The sequence below is a fragment of the Brassica rapa genome, chromosome A07, assembly GCF_000309985.2.
Source record: "Brassica rapa cultivar Chiifu-401-42 chromosome A07, CAAS_Brap_v3.01, whole genome shotgun sequence".
Lineage (NCBI taxonomy): Eukaryota > Viridiplantae > Streptophyta > Magnoliopsida > Brassicales > Brassicaceae > Brassica > Brassica rapa.
The window spans coordinates 596,540-611,425 of NC_024801.2; the positions used below are offsets into that span (position 1 = coordinate 596,540).

The window sequence follows — 14,886 nt, forward strand, 5'->3', positions numbered from 1 at the left end:
CTTTTCCATTTTTGCATATGTATAGTTGAGTTTCATCAAATGTTAGGAACATAGATGTTAAGCATTTCAGAGAAGTACCTTGAAAAAGCATCCTCGTTCCAAACAAAGTGAGCTCAAACAAGCATTAATTCTTGGATTGGATTCAAAACTCAAAAATCGGAGTAATTACCAACATACAACACATTAGACCAAAAGAAGCTAAACTTTTTTTGTGCCGAAGAAGAAGATAGGATTTGTGACTGAGATATCTTTACTAATGTTAAATGACGTTATTAGACTCGCTGATTTTCAAAAACTACACTGAGAGTTTAGCGATTGTGGCACTATGGTAATTATGCATCAAAAGATATGGGTATAGTTGTCAATTAAACCATGTATGCGTAGAGAGATGTACAAAATCAAATCTATTACCAGAGAATAAAAGATGCAATCTTCTTGCTTCTCGTGTAGTCACATCAGACTCTTTTTGTTTTTCTTTATAAATCTTTGCATAAACTAGTCTTTCAGTTCACTGGTGAGAGAGAGAGTAGAGAAGAAAGTGTTTGAAGAAAAAAAAATGATAACTGCTTCTACTTCGCAGAGGTCAGTGATCGCTCTTCCGAGTAGGCTCGAAACCGTTTTGGAGAAAATATACAGCAAACACAAATGTCCTCCCATAAGCGAAGAGTCAAGGCAGAGACTTTCTTCGATCCCTGAGGAGATAGCTTTCGATTTGCTCAGGAAAGCTTTCAATGCCCCGGGGATGTCCAACCTCGACCACTTCATCCTCTCTAAGCTTACCCACGCCGTTACTGTTACTAGCTCTCCGGCTAAGTCTCCTCCTCCAAAAGATGGCTGCAGAGTTTCTCAAGGTCAGTATCACTCAAAAGAAGAGTCTTTCTATTTTATATTTTGTGGGTTCTTACTTTGACTGTGATTGGTGCTGACTGCAGAGGAGATATCTGTTGATTCTGAAGCTCCTCCTCAGCTCTTACTGGCTTTGAGTGAACTTGAGTTCAACAAGGCCTTTCTCTTGCTTACCTACATTCCTCGGTATGCCTCCTAAGTTTTCTGACTTTTTTAACCTCTTTCCCTTGAGTTGGTTCTGGTAACAGTTACCCTTTTTTGTGTGTGATACTTTTTGATGTTAAACAGGAAAGATCTGAGTCAGGTTGAAATAACTGCTGAAGAGATCAGAGGATGGAAGGATTTGTCTATGGTTGCATTTGAAGCTGCCGTTTGGGATAGTTTGGGAAATAAATTTTGTTCCCCAACAGACCGTAGATTGGTATTTTTGTCTGTTTCCTCTATTTGGTATTTTATTGATATGAATTCCTAATAAAGGTGAATTAACAAGAAAGAGAGACATATTTTGTACTGTTTGGGTCTTTATATGCTTCCTCTGTTTCTGCAGTCACTGGAATGTGATAATGAGAAGACTAGCTACTACCAATGTCATGTTGCTTCGGATGGCAGTTACACATTCAAGGTGTTCAGTCCACTCTTCAACTACTATCTTCTTTCGTGCTTTGCATATATTCCCAATGTCGCATGTCTACTTTTTATGTTGAAATAATTCTTTGGCAAGTTTCTATCTTATGTCTCTATTACACGTAGTATCGTGGTGGGGTCAATAGGCATTGACTCGATCTACTTGTACTTATAATGGACTGGAGACACTGTTTTGGCAGGGACCTCTTCTTGAACCCACTGGAACACACTTGCACAAGGCCTTGGGTGATGCTAATGTTTTGACGGTCAAGTTTGCAGATGTCCAGAAAAATTCGTCAACTGATCCTTACTCTGCGTACAAAAGGATTGCCAAGAATGGTATCATGGTCGGTTTACGTCGTTATCAATTTTTTGGTGGGTCTTTTTCCTTTTTGTTCTCTTTTGATATATCATTCATGTCACACTGTACATACAACACTTTTTCGTTGTTAAATATTCTTTTTGTGTTGAACAGTTTTCAAAGATGGTGGAAAAGGTCAAAAGAAGATAGACTTTTCCACAGAAGGAGTGAAATGCTACTTCATACGCACTGATTCCACTTCAGCGAATGATTTGGGAACTCCTTACATCTTTTCTTGGAAGTCAATTTGTGAAGCTCGTATGCATTTTATGCACGTCCACACATTGCCATCTTTGGCCAACTACATGGCAAGGTACCTCAGTTTCTTTTATTAATCTATTTGAGAAATTTTTTCCTTTTTAATTTGAGACACTGTGTGTTTTTGTTGATGCTTCAGGTTTTCTTTGATTCTGTCAAAGACTAAGAAGCTTGAAGTTGACATGAATGGGATAACCTTTGAGACAATCAATGATATACACTGCCATGTACTTTGTTAATTATTTTCTCCTTTTAGAAACCGTGTCTCTATCTAATTAGTCTTTACTTAAGTCTTGTTCTCTGTGTCCTTTGATCTTTTACCCTCTGTTCCAATTGCAGGATGAGAATGATAAAGATGTTCTTAATAAGGATGGGAAACCATGTATACATTCAGATGGCACTGGCTACATCTCTGAGGACCTTGCTCGGATGTGTCCAGTACATGTATATAAAGGGAAATGTCTCAGGAGCAATAATGTTCAAAACCCGGTATGTATACTAAATTTCAAACCCATGTTCATGCTCCCTTATATACTTGTCCATAGTAACAGTTACTTTTCCAAACAGCCTCTTCTAATCCAGTTTCGGATGTTTTATGATGGCTATGCTGCTAAGGGAACTTTTCTCTTAAACAAGAAAGTAAGTCTTGTCTCTTTCTTTTTTTCATTACAAAATCCATATTTGTTTGTTTAAATGTTTTCAAGCTATTCCTTGCTCCAAATTTTGGCAGCTTCCTCCTCGTACTGTCCAGGTCAGACCTTCTATGATCATGGTTTCTAAAGATCCAGCCTTGTCAAATGTTAGCACTTTTGGCTCCCTAGAGGTTGTCAATACAAGGTAAATGTGTTTCTTTGAAACTTCTTGTTTGATACTAAAGTTCTTAATAGTAACATGTTGTTGTTTCCATTATCCAGTAATCCACCTAAAAGAACAAAGTTATCAAGAAACTTGGTTGCGCTGCTCAGCTATGGAGGAGTCCCTGATGAATTCTTTCTAGATATTTTGCTCAATACTCTGGCAGAATCCAAAACTGTCTTCAACAACAAACGTGCTGCTCTTAAAGGTCCTTAACATACATTCCAAAGTCCTTATTTACTTACGATGGATCTTCTAAGAAGTGGGTTTACATGTGCAGTTGCCCTTAATTATGGAGATATGGACGATCACAACGCTGCACGCATGATTTTGGCTGGTATCCCACTTGACGAACCACACTTGCAGGATCAGCTGTCTATTTTTTCAAACACAGAGAAGAATGATCTCAAAGCAGGAAGGCTTCCTGTGAGTGAATCATACTATCTCATGGGTACAGTTGATCCCACTGGAGAGTTAAAGGAAGATGAAGTCTGTGTCATCCTGTATGCTTCTTAATCTCTTGCTCTTTCACTTTTTGAGTTAGATGTTTATTTCCTAACTACATTCTTTGTTGTGGTTTGGTGTAGTGAGTCTGGCCAAATCTCAGGGAATGTGCTAGTTTACAGGAATCCTGGACTACATTTTGGAGACATACATGTACTTAAGGCTACTTATGTTAAGGCCTTGGAGGAGTATGTTGGAAACTCAAAGTATGGTGTGTTCTTCCCTCAGAAAGGTCCAAGATCTTTGGGTGATGAGATTGCAGGTGATTTGTATTTCATCTCAAGAAATCCAGAGGTAATGCACTGAATTTGAAAGTAAAGTTCTGTTTTGTTGTAACCTGATTTTTTTGATGGTTTGCTATCTGTTGTAGCTACTTGAACACTTCAAACCAAGTGAACCGTGGGTGAGTTCGACTCCTCCTATTAACATTAACTCTGCTAAAAATCCAAGCCAACTTTCACCAGAAGAGTTGGAAGAAGAGCTTTTCAATATGTACTTGAAGACAAGATTCCATGCTAGGTACTCTCAACTTACTTTTTTAATGCCAAAAAAAATGTGAATCTTTGGGACTCATTATTTTTTTCTTGGGTTTACAGCAATATTGTAGGGATGGCTGCTGATAGCTGGTTAACAATAATGGACCAATTCCTCACACTAGGAGATGAGAGGGCTGAGGAAAAAGCTGAAATGAAGAAGAAAATGTTAAAGCTCATTGATATATACTATGATGCTCTTGATGCACCTAAGCAAGGTGCTGAGGTCGTCAATTTCCCAGACGAGCTGAAGCCTCACGTTTTCCCTCATTACTTGGAGCGTGATCCGAAATTCAATTCCACTTCTATTCTTGGAATGATCTATGACTTTGTTCATTCACATACAGCAGAGGAACACAAACCATCAGCTGGTAAAGGACCTTTCTTCTTACTACTGATCAGAACACAGAAACAAATGATTATATCATCATGAATATCTATTTTCAACTGTGGTTTATACAATTCAGAGATGAGTAAACTCTCATGTTTCAAAGTTGAGCCGGTCTCTGATCATCATATGGAGAAATGTGGACGGTGGTATGAAAAGTACAGAAAGGAAATGATACAGGCGATGGGTAACAAAGATGAATCAGCCAATGAAGTTATCCAGAGATACAAGCAGGCAAGCTCTTCAATGAACGTGTGTTTTGTGTTATTTTGTCTCCCACCAATAGATTTTTTTTTCTGCTTGTGTGTCAGGAGTTCTATGGTGCTGCAGGGCTTGAAGAGCTTTATCCGCAAGCCTTGGCACTTTACAACATCGTTTACGATCATGCAGTCAAAATGAACAACGCTCGAAACTGTGGGTTTGTGTGGAAGGTTGCAGGACCGGTCCTGTGCAGGTTCTACCTTGAGAAAACGGAGGAAAAATCCTTAGTATGCCCACTAGGTGTGTTTAAGAAGGTGCTTTTGGGTTGATCACAAAGCACATGTTATCTGCCCTGTTCTTGTAATATAAATAAGCTTTTTGTTGTGATCATGTAAGATAAGAAGCGTGTGAGTCAAGTTTCGAACCTTGGTAAAAAACCTATTTGTATTTGTTCTAATCTAATCAAGAAGTGTTGTAATGCCTTTTGTTAAGTTCGTATGAATGTAGAACCTATTTTCATGTGTATTACGAAGCTTGTATTATATTTATAATAATTAGCTACCACTGCACCAGTGTTGAGCAATCTTACAACTTGTAATTAATCTAGATGTTCCTCGTTCCCTATTTTACTAATGACTTTTGTTTAAAACACAATGGCAATTAATCTAGATGTTCCTCGTTCCCTATTTTACTAATGATTTTTGTTTAAACCACAATGGCAAGACCATTTTGACCTGGTATCATAATCAAAGACACAAACTCGATCGTTGGCACACTCAGAAAAAGAACACGGAATAAACATAGAAGATAAACACAAGTATTATTTACCCAGGGTTTACTTAGAATGACTACGTCAATGGAGCCTGACAATGAAGCAATTCGCTATAACTCAAGTACAAAGACATAGCACCTCTCTCTCACAAGGCTTGGTCGCAAAGGACCGCTCACAGAAGACCTTTTTGGACAAGAGATAATGAAACACACGAGCTCTCCTTATATATGAATCTATTACATTAACCTAATTAGACTAGGGCATTCACCCTTTTCCATAAACCTATTTAAAAATATTTCAAAATACTTGTAACTTCCATAACTCCATGAAAATAATATTTTCAGGATCCTATCAATTTCCATAAATCCATAAAAGTGATATTTCATTTTCCTAATATGACGTTTTTGTATTGGTTTAAGTTATGCGATCTTATTTGATTTCCATCACTAAATCCTAACGAAGTCCCTGACAGATTTTTTGATGTAGTCTCCCACAGTCTCACGTATAGTCCCGAATCCCAACAACTTTGGTTGAGGATGATGAGATCAGATATTTATAAAGAGAAACATATCAGAAGTGACTGATATTCAGGTCTTTCTTCGAGTTTCTTGTGTTTCCTTATCATGTTTCGAATCACAGTGAGGGAACCAGTGTCCAAGGGGTAGTAAACTTGGCGTTGGAGGAACTCTACCCACAAGCCTTGACATTGAAAGAGCATTGTTTACCTACTGCACAATTTTACTTAAGTTAATGATAAGCCTTTGTTGCTTCAATAGGCGTGTTAGGTGAGTAAACTAACCAAGATGTGATGTGGTTCTCTTGTTTTCCTGACAGCATTAAACCTAGTTAGTTAAGCAGAATAATTAAAAAAGTAGACTGACATGTATACATAATCCAAGAACATAAAGTCATGTGCTATGTTAACATTTACAGTTGTGAAATTGTAAATTGCTTGAAAAACTCTAGGAGAAGCAGAGGGTTCAGTGCCGGCCCGGAATATCCCGTGGCCTAAACCAAAAGAGAAAACCTCCAAAATAACTTCCAACTTAAAAAAAAAAAGCCAAAAAAAAACTTGAACTTGAGCAATTTAAATCACCAATTTTTTTTAAATATTGGCCGATTTAATCTCACATTTATGTTGACTAGGTCATTTAAACTACTCTAAAGTCAACAGTTAATTATCTTTAACCTCCGTTAGATGTAATCCCATCGTTTGATAAAATATTCTTCATCGAATCCCCAAATCGACCACACATCCTTCCACGGAAAACACAGACCGAAGAAGAATGTTGTGAAGAGCTAGTTTATCCAGAACGAGCTGAGAAGTTTGATCGTTTCCTCGTTGAGTCTTACGTAGATTATAACAAGATGGTCAAGTGGTGTCCACAGACTCAAGAAAATACTGGTCGTCCTTCTGAAGAACTGAAGTGGGTGATTCGTGAGTTTAAAGAAGAGCTATTGTGTGTATTTCTTTGTTATTTATGGCCATGGTTTACGTTTTGGTGTTGAGACTTTGGGGCTTTGTGGCTTGATTATAACTTTGTTTTAGCTATTATGACTTTGTCACTTTGCTTTGGCTTTATTTAAGAAGAGAAGAATACATTTGAGTTGCTAAAAGGTACTTGTGGAAATCACTTGCTTCTTTCCCTCAAGATTGTTTTTGTTTTTGCTTTAGGTTCAAGACTTTTAGGACACTGCAGCGATTTGAATGGTTGTCTGTGTTGCAGGCTGTTTTTACTCAATTGCGTTAGGTGGGCTTAGGAGCTTTGAGAACCCTAAGAATAAGATCAATGCCATTCCTGCTTAAGAAGAAATTTGGGGAGCCACATTCAAGCTGATTGATTGATTCTTTAAGAACATATTATATCTAGTTTCATTTTTTCAGCAACATTTTGAAGACTCATAACACAAACAATGGTGGTTGAAACAGGTGGAAGGAGCAGCAGTTCTTGTAGATTGAGAATGAGAAAGAATCAAAATCAATCTCTCTTAATCTTGAAACTCTAACAGTAAGAAAGAAATAATGATTTAAAGAAAACAAGAAGCTGTTCTATGAGTTCTTTAAAGCTATGTCAATGGTTGGTGATGACGTGTTAGTGTTGTGTCTCTCCTTTGTCTTATGTTTCTTTGTACAGCCCGTGTATGTTTGTTCTGGTGTTTTTAGCATCTTCGTCCCAATAAATTTAATTTATCTTTATTTCATAATCACAAGAATTATTGAGAAGAACAGTACTGAGACAAAAGTCATTAACACTTAAACGAAAACTTGTCTTTCATTTCAATTTCTTGACTCACAAGAAACAACTATTGTTTCAAATAAGATAAAACTGACGCTGGTTTAGTTAAAGTTACGTAGTTTAATCTTAACAGACATTAAATGTATATTAACAGTTGACTATTGCTAAGTTAAAATGACTGGGTCAACATAAAAACAAGATTAAAATGACCAATATTTAAAAGTTGAAGATTTAAATTACTCATATACAAGTTCAAGTTTTTTTGGGCTTCTTTTTGAAAGTTTGAAGTTATTTTGGTGGTTTTCTCTAAACCAAAATAAAAAATGTGGCCTTTGATTTATTTTCAGAAATTTTGACTTTTGTTTATCATTACTATATATTTATTTTATATAGGAAAATGTATTGCATTAAAACCAAATTTCTGTTATCTTTTAAATCAAACAAATATAACAGTTTAGTTGTGATTGCTGTAAATTTTAACCTGGATTTTTGTTAAGTTATTTTACAATTATATAAAGAATCAAGAAAATCATAAAAATATAAGAAAAATGCATTACTAATATGTGTTTGAAATATAAAATATGACTGTCTTTAACTATGATAATTTAGAGGACAATAAATGATAGTTGAAAAGAAATATATATACATGATTATTAGCTATAAAAAAGACACTAGGAAATTATGAGGAAAAGGAAAATAACTAAATATTCTTTAATATCAATTATATCTAATGGGATTCTATTGAAAGAAGACACCAAGAAAGCATGAGAAGAAGGAAAATAACTAAATATTACATCTTATACTAAAGAAGATAAAAAACGACCACTTATGATCATTACACAGGTTAAGATTTTGTGGTCATAAAAATGTTAAATATAAATGTAGCCTAAAGCAACAGCTTTACCATCCTTATGGCTAGGACGGGCTTGAGAGGGTTTATTAATTATACTGTGTACTATAGATTTTACATAAGTAGGTATAAAATAAAATTTTAAATTTGGAAATATAATGTATTAAATATAGTATATTTAATTTTTTAATTCTATAAGAAAAATACGGTTTAGGATAGTTAAGTTTTTAATTCTATAAGTAAAATAGGGTTTAGAATAGTTAAGTTTTTAATTCTATAAGTAAAATATGGTAAAAACAGTTTTTGATTTTCAAAAATAAATTTGCAAAAAAATAATCGAAAAAAAAATTCCAAAAACAAATTCAAAAAAATATAAAAATGTTCAAATTTGAAAAATTATAATTCGAAAACATAAAAAAAAAGTTATTTTTATTATTATTTTTTTTATTTGAATTCTTATTTATTATATATATAGAGAACAATGATATAAGAGTCTTTTGTCACTTAATGAAAAGTGTTTTTTTTTTGAAAATGTTTATTTAATGGTGGTAAACATGAATAATGGTAGCAAGAAAATGGTAAACATAAAAAATTTCCCGTAATTTTCTTTTCCTAAAATCCTAAACAAAAAATGTAAAAGAGTGTTTGATATATATATATATTTAATTGTAAATGAAAAGAAGCCTTTTAAAAAAAAATCCAAACAAAATAAAAGTTTAAAATTATTTAGTGTTAAAAAAAAAGGAATTTGATGATAAGTATGATGTTTAAACTATTTAATTAACAAAAATCAAAATTAGGATGTCCTCATGATTGTCATTTATATGTGTTTGGTCATACGGAAATAATACACATGTTTGATCATACGAAAACAAACTCATATTTGATATATATTTTTATGTTTGGTCATAAAAGTTAGATTATTATTATAGTCACGGAAGTGATTTTTATATGCATTTTGTCAAAAAAAAAACAAGTTTCATTTTCATCTTATTACATTTTTTTGTTTTTACTATGTAATATTTGTCTACTTCATTTTCAATGAAAATGTTGTTATGAAAATATATGATTAAAAATAATGAATTAAGAAAATTAATAAGCATAGGATAAGTTATAATAAAATATTAAATTATTACATAAGAAAGTGTATGATATTGTGAGTGACTCGATTGGCCTTATTTAACTTTTAATTTTTTTCCATCTAATTCTTAATTCGGGTTGAGTTGGGTTTAAATTATAGGTACGAGTGTTTTCTCTAGCACTAAGTAGAAAGTTGATAAAAATTCACCTATGCACCATGATTATAAAATAGAAATATTAACTAGAAGTATGTAAAAACGAGTTCTTAATTATAAAATAATTTTCACACAACATATGCAAAAACAATCCTAAAAATATAATAAACTGATTTCTTACTTTTATTTATTTATTAAATTAAAACATCAAACAAAACCGGACGACTTACTGGGTCGATGGATCACTGGATCGACAGCGGATGAACTGCGCGAGTAATAAATAAATTAATTTTATTATATAATAATATATTAGCTATGTAAATAAAAATATAGAAACTAAAGTTTAATATTTTCTAAATTTTTTTAAAAAAACACAAAATAATAGTTTGGATATATTTTATGTTTAAAAATATTTAGAAAATACTTAACTTTAGTTTTATATTTTTATATTCAATTGACATACAAAATATCAAAAAATGATTTAGACTATTTAAAATTTTCTGTAACAAAAGGTAAGAGTTACGACATCTAAAAAAATCAAGACATAAAATTCATAAATATTTAAATTTCTAATGTAAATAATAAATTAAACTCCATATCCAAAATAAAACAAAAGTAAAAGATCATAATAAACTGTCAATAACGGAAATAAACTAACACCAAATCACATCAACTAATTTGGTTCTCTGTGCCATCGTTCACTTTATTTTCTTCAGGTGGCATAGTGAAATCTTCATCAAAATCTAAAAATCACAAATATAGGTAGGGGTTATTGGTTGTTGTATTTTAATGGATTTGAAAATCCGAACTAAATTTAGTGTTATTTGTTTTATGATTTTCAAATATGTATTAAAATCATGTGTTATTGGTTTAATGATTCATAAATTCTATATTAAATCAAGTGTTATTCAATCGTATGGATTTACTAATAAATTTCATTTTATAATGTATTTGAATGGATTTTTTTGTATTTTTTTGTTAAAAATACAAAGACTCAAATCCGAGGGAAAATCTCTGGATTTGTAATTACTAATCCGAAAAAATTTAAAAATCTGTATATTTTACTTGGATTTATAAATACTAAGGAGATGTGTTATTGGTTTATATATTTTGATTGATTTAGAAATCCATTATTTATAAATCCAAGTAAAATATACAAATTCTCTCGGATTAGTATTTACAAATCCGGAGGTTTTCCCTCGGATTTGAGCCTTTGTATTTTTAACAAATAAATCCATGCTAATCCATTATGAAATCAAATCTATTAGTAAATTCGTATGATTGAATAACACTTGATTTGAATTATAATTTATGAAGAGAAATTGCCAAAAATATCACTTTCATGATACCACTTTTCAAGTTTACACGAATCACTTTTACCCTCATTTTTAAAGAGAGAAAAAATGCATTTATAATCCTAATGTTATATAACTAATATAGACTTAGGATTAAGAATTGAAAGGTGAGATAGAGTTTAGTTTATAGGGTTTAGAATTGAGGATTTAGGGTTTAGAATTGAGGGTATAGGGTTTAGGATTTAGAACAAGGATATATAATTATTATTTATTTACATATTTATTTATTATATATATTTAACAAGTATATAAGAGTTTTTTACCTCTTAATGAAAAGTGTATTTTTGAAAATGTCTCTTTAGTAGTGGCAAACATGAATAATAGTATCTTAAAAGTGGTAAAAGTGAAATTTCCCCATTTATGAATCATTAAACGAATAACATATGATTTCAATACATATTTTAAAATCATAGAACCAATAACACTAGATTTAGTTTGAATTTTCAAATATATCAAAATACACCAACCAATAACCCCCACTAAAACTATACAAATGAAAAGGGAAAACAAACTTTTTTTTCAGCAACTAACTTCTTAATTGGAAACTTATAATATAAAACATAATCTAAAAACATAATTAAAAACTAAAAAATAAGTAAAAGTTATTTATTGGTTCAACCGACTTATTTTTTAGTTCAACAGGTATCGGATTCCGAGTTTTATTGAGTTTTACGGATTTTTGCGGTTTCTAAATATTGGATTTTTTGCAAAACTAAAACTGATTTTTTTATGGGCTACTGGGTTTTCCGGTTCACCGTGACTGGGTGGGTTTCAAAACAGTGGTTGCAAGGGACTGACTCTAGATCTATACTATTATTTGCGAAGTAAATTTTTGGAATCAAGCTCTCACGTTAAAAGTTAGAGCGGTTAATAACGTTTATACCCTTAATGAATAAAATGTAACTAAATGAAAAAATAAAAACGAAATTTTAATTTATTTGATTAGATAATTGATTAAAATTATAATAGTAAGAATTATCCAAAATCTGAAAATATAATTTAAAAAATAGTAATTTATGTATATATTGTATTGTTATCTGAAAAAGTCTTTTAGTAAAAAGTTTAAAACATGATTTATCAAACTAAATATTAATCAAATAAAATTCTTAATTAAATAATTTAAAATAGAATATTGAATTATCCAAAATCTAAAAATATAATTAAAAAATATCTATATATATATATATATTGTATTGTTATCTGAAAAAGTATTTTAGTAAAAAGTTAAAAACATAAAATACATAATTAAATATAAATCAAATAAATTTTTTAATTATATAATTAAAAATATATATTAAAATATTTTAAAATTTATTTTAATATAATGAATATAGTGTACAAATAATTTTTAAAAAATTATGAAAATGTTTAAGTCGTATCATGGGCAAAACACACGTAGTATCTAGTAATAATAAAAAAGTATCGATCTTTTTTCCTCACCCAAACAGAAGCTCCTCGATTTCGTGCTTTTCATTGCCAAGCAAACTCAGAATCTACCAAACCCAGGTGAAATTTTCGATTTTGTAGTATGGGTCGGTAGCTAATTTAGCTAAAGGAGTCGTTTTTTTTGTTATTTGGGATAGATTAATGGTAGATGATGGCTCATCAAGTGAAATTTCATATGCCTAACGATGATAGTTCAGTGACGAGGACTCTTCGGGCCTCGCCTAACCATTTAAACGACAGACCCAGCTCCGAGGTAAGTGACGAGAGTCGCTCGTTTTTTAGTTTGTTTAATGTTAGAATTTGCGTTGAGGGTGTTACTGAAACTAGACATGGTTCTGGTCATTTGGTTCTTCAGTGTAAGGGGACAAGAAACAGTTTTGTTTCGTGTAGAAGTTTGGATGATTTGTTGTCTGAGTGTACTTATAAAGGTGTGAGGAGGAAGACATGGAATGGGTTTGGAAGTAAAACCAGAACTAATCTTGTTACTCCAGGGAACACAGTAAAGGATGATAGTGATAGTGTTTTTGAATCTCACAGTGAAAGACAAGAATGTAGTGAATATCTGACTCAAGTAAGAAGAGTTTCTCCGTACTTCCAGCACAAACAAGGGTGTAATTCTGATAGTGAGTCTTCTAAAACGCAAAGTGGAAGCAGTACTAGGAAAGCTAAAGTCCGAAAAGTTTCTCCATACTTCCAGGGATCAACTGTTCCAAACCCGCCAAGAGATATGCGTCAATACTTTAAGATCGTGAAAGTTTCAAGATATTTCCATGGCCTGTCTGCCCAAGTAAATGAATCACAAAAGGAGATACCAAGAAGGGTGAGGAAAACTCCTCTTGTGAGCCATTCTCTGTCTCAGTCTCAGAAGACTGATGAGGCATACCTGCGGAAAACGCCTGATAACACATGGGTGCCTCCGCCATCTCCATGTAATCTACTTCAAGAAGATCACTGGCACGATCCATGGCGGGTGCTGGTCATATGTATGCTTCTCAACAAAACTTCTGGTGCACAGGTTCTGTCCTCTTTCCTCTCCCTTTTGAACTTACATAATTTTAGTAGAGAGTAGGAAGTGAGACCTACTGTCTCAGAAGAAGTGTAGATGCAAGCGGATTGATTCAGACATGACTGGAACTACTTGCTCTTGTAAGAAGAAAAGGCTCACTTGTCGGTCAGTTGATTTTTCTTAACGTGATTGCAGACGCGGGGGGTGATATCAGACCTGTTTGCGCTGTGTCCTAATGCAAAGACTGCTACAAAAGTCGAAGAGAAAGAGATAGAGACTCTGATAAAGCCTCTTGGACTACAGAAGAAGAGATCCAAAATGATAAAACGGGTTTCTCTCGAGTATCTTCAAGAGAGCTGGACTCATGTGACTCAACTGCATGGCGTTGGAAAGTAAGTCTTTGAATACTCAGATTTTATTTCTGTTGAGAGTTTTTGTTCATTAGGGAATTATTCAATCATAGGTATGCAGCGGATGCGTATGCCATATTCTGTAATGGGAAGTGGGATTGTGTGAGACCTGATGATCATATGCTAAACTATTACTGGGAATTCCTCAGGATTCGGTTTAGGTTATGAGTGGGAAGAAGATTGTGCTGATTATATTTTCTTTGCTCTGTTTTTTCTTTTTGTCACAAATGTTAAAAAGTTGTAAATGATAGAGATCTTAACTTAATGTTTGTTTAATCTTATATTGTAATGTCTCTGGTATCGTATATGACTATATGAGTTCTTTATGTGTTTAATATTTGTTAAATGTGATCCGAGTACATAACCAGGATGGATCTCTAATTGGGTAAAGCTAGATATTCTACAGAACTGAAACTATTACACGATCAACTTGCAGTGCTTTATAAACGAAAAGAGGCATTTACTTTGTACTTCCCTTGGAAAGAAATTTATATTCTACCAGTTCAGTGGCATGCTCCATGTCTTGGACTGTTTGCGGCTATAATAGCTCTTTTTGGTGCCGCTTAATGAACAACAAGTAAGAGCTTTTCAAGATTCTGTAATAGCTCTGTTTGCGGCTATAATAGTTCTTTTTGTTTCTGCTTGTGTGTCAGGAGTTGTATGGTCCTGCAGGGTTGGAAGAGCTTTATCCGCATGACTTGGCACTTTACAAAATGAATAACGTTCGAAACTGTGGGTTTGTGTGGAAGGTTGCAGGACCGGTCCTGTGCAGGTTCTACATTTAGAAAACGGAGGAAAGTTCCTTAGTATGTCCACTCGGTGTGTTTAAGGTGCTTTTGGGTTGAGCACAAAGCACATGTTATCTGCCCTGTTCTTGTAATATAAATAAGCCTTTTGTTGTGATCATGTAAGATAAGAAGCGTGTGAGTCACCTATCTTACCTTAGTAAAAGCCCGTTTGTTTTTGTTCTAATCTAATCAGGAAGTGTTGTAATGCCTTTTGTTA

The 14,886-nt window shown here is 33.0% G+C and overlaps 2 protein-coding genes across 3 annotated transcripts; both read left to right on the forward strand.

Moving 5' to 3' along the window:
• LOC117126499 (probable RNA-dependent RNA polymerase 5) lies at positions 1 to 4,914 on the forward strand. The gene is made up of 17 exons (XM_033274682.1): positions 1 to 851; positions 933 to 1,032; positions 1,135 to 1,267; positions 1,394 to 1,468; positions 1,671 to 1,845; positions 1,946 to 2,144; positions 2,229 to 2,316; positions 2,429 to 2,578; positions 2,657 to 2,728; positions 2,820 to 2,926; positions 3,004 to 3,152; positions 3,225 to 3,447; positions 3,532 to 3,742; positions 3,819 to 3,967; positions 4,045 to 4,352; positions 4,449 to 4,603; positions 4,681 to 4,914. The coding sequence occupies exons 1-17, from the start codon at positions 557 to 559 to the stop codon at positions 4,897 to 4,899; spliced, it is 2,808 nt and encodes a 935-aa protein (XP_033130573.1). The 5' UTR covers positions 1 to 556; the 3' UTR covers positions 4,900 to 4,914.
• Positions 4,915 to 12,402: 7,488 nt separating this feature from the next.
• On the forward strand, positions 12,403 to 14,227 carry LOC103848313 (methyl-CpG-binding domain protein 4-like protein). Of its 2 annotated transcripts, XM_033274691.1 has the most exons (6): positions 12,426 to 12,525; positions 12,603 to 12,619; positions 12,657 to 12,718; positions 12,821 to 13,480; positions 13,667 to 13,863; positions 13,935 to 14,227. In XM_033274691.1, exons 2-6 carry the CDS (start codon positions 12,607 to 12,609, stop codon positions 14,047 to 14,049), a joined length of 1,047 nt encoding a protein of 348 aa, XP_033130582.1. In that variant the 5' UTR covers positions 12,426 to 12,525; positions 12,603 to 12,606; the 3' UTR covers positions 14,050 to 14,227. The 2 variants fall into 2 exon arrangements, with proteins under 2 accessions (XP_033130580.1, XP_033130582.1); XM_033274689.1 differs by having other exon boundaries at positions 12,403 to 12,525; positions 12,603 to 12,718.
• Positions 14,228 to 14,886: the final 659 nt, after the last annotated feature.

What these genes read in the sequence shown, in the direction of transcription:
- LOC117126499 (XM_033274682.1), top strand. Translation starts at nt 557, where the DNA reads ATGATAACTGCTTCTACTTCGCAGAGGTCAGTGATCGCTCTTCCGAGT. An exon ending in ATGGCAGTTACACATTCAAG is followed by an intron (nt 1,469 to 1,670) that starts GTGTTCAGTCCA and finishes CTGTTTTGGCAG; the next exon opens with GGACCTCTTCTTGAACCCAC. An exon ending in TTATCCAGAGATACAAGCAG is followed by an intron (nt 4,604 to 4,680) that starts GCAAGCTCTTCA and finishes CTTGTGTGTCAG; the next exon opens with GAGTTCTATGGTGCTGCAGG.
- LOC103848313 (XM_033274689.1), top strand. Translation starts at nt 12,614, where the DNA reads ATGATGGCTCATCAAGTGAAATTTCATATGCCTAACGATGATAGTTCA. An exon ending in ACAAAACTTCTGGTGCACAG is followed by an intron (nt 13,481 to 13,666) that starts GTTCTGTCCTCT and finishes ACGTGATTGCAG; the next exon opens with ACGCGGGGGGTGATATCAGA. An exon ending in CAACTGCATGGCGTTGGAAA is followed by an intron (nt 13,864 to 13,934) that starts GTAAGTCTTTGA and finishes ATTCAATCATAG; the next exon opens with GTATGCAGCGGATGCGTATG.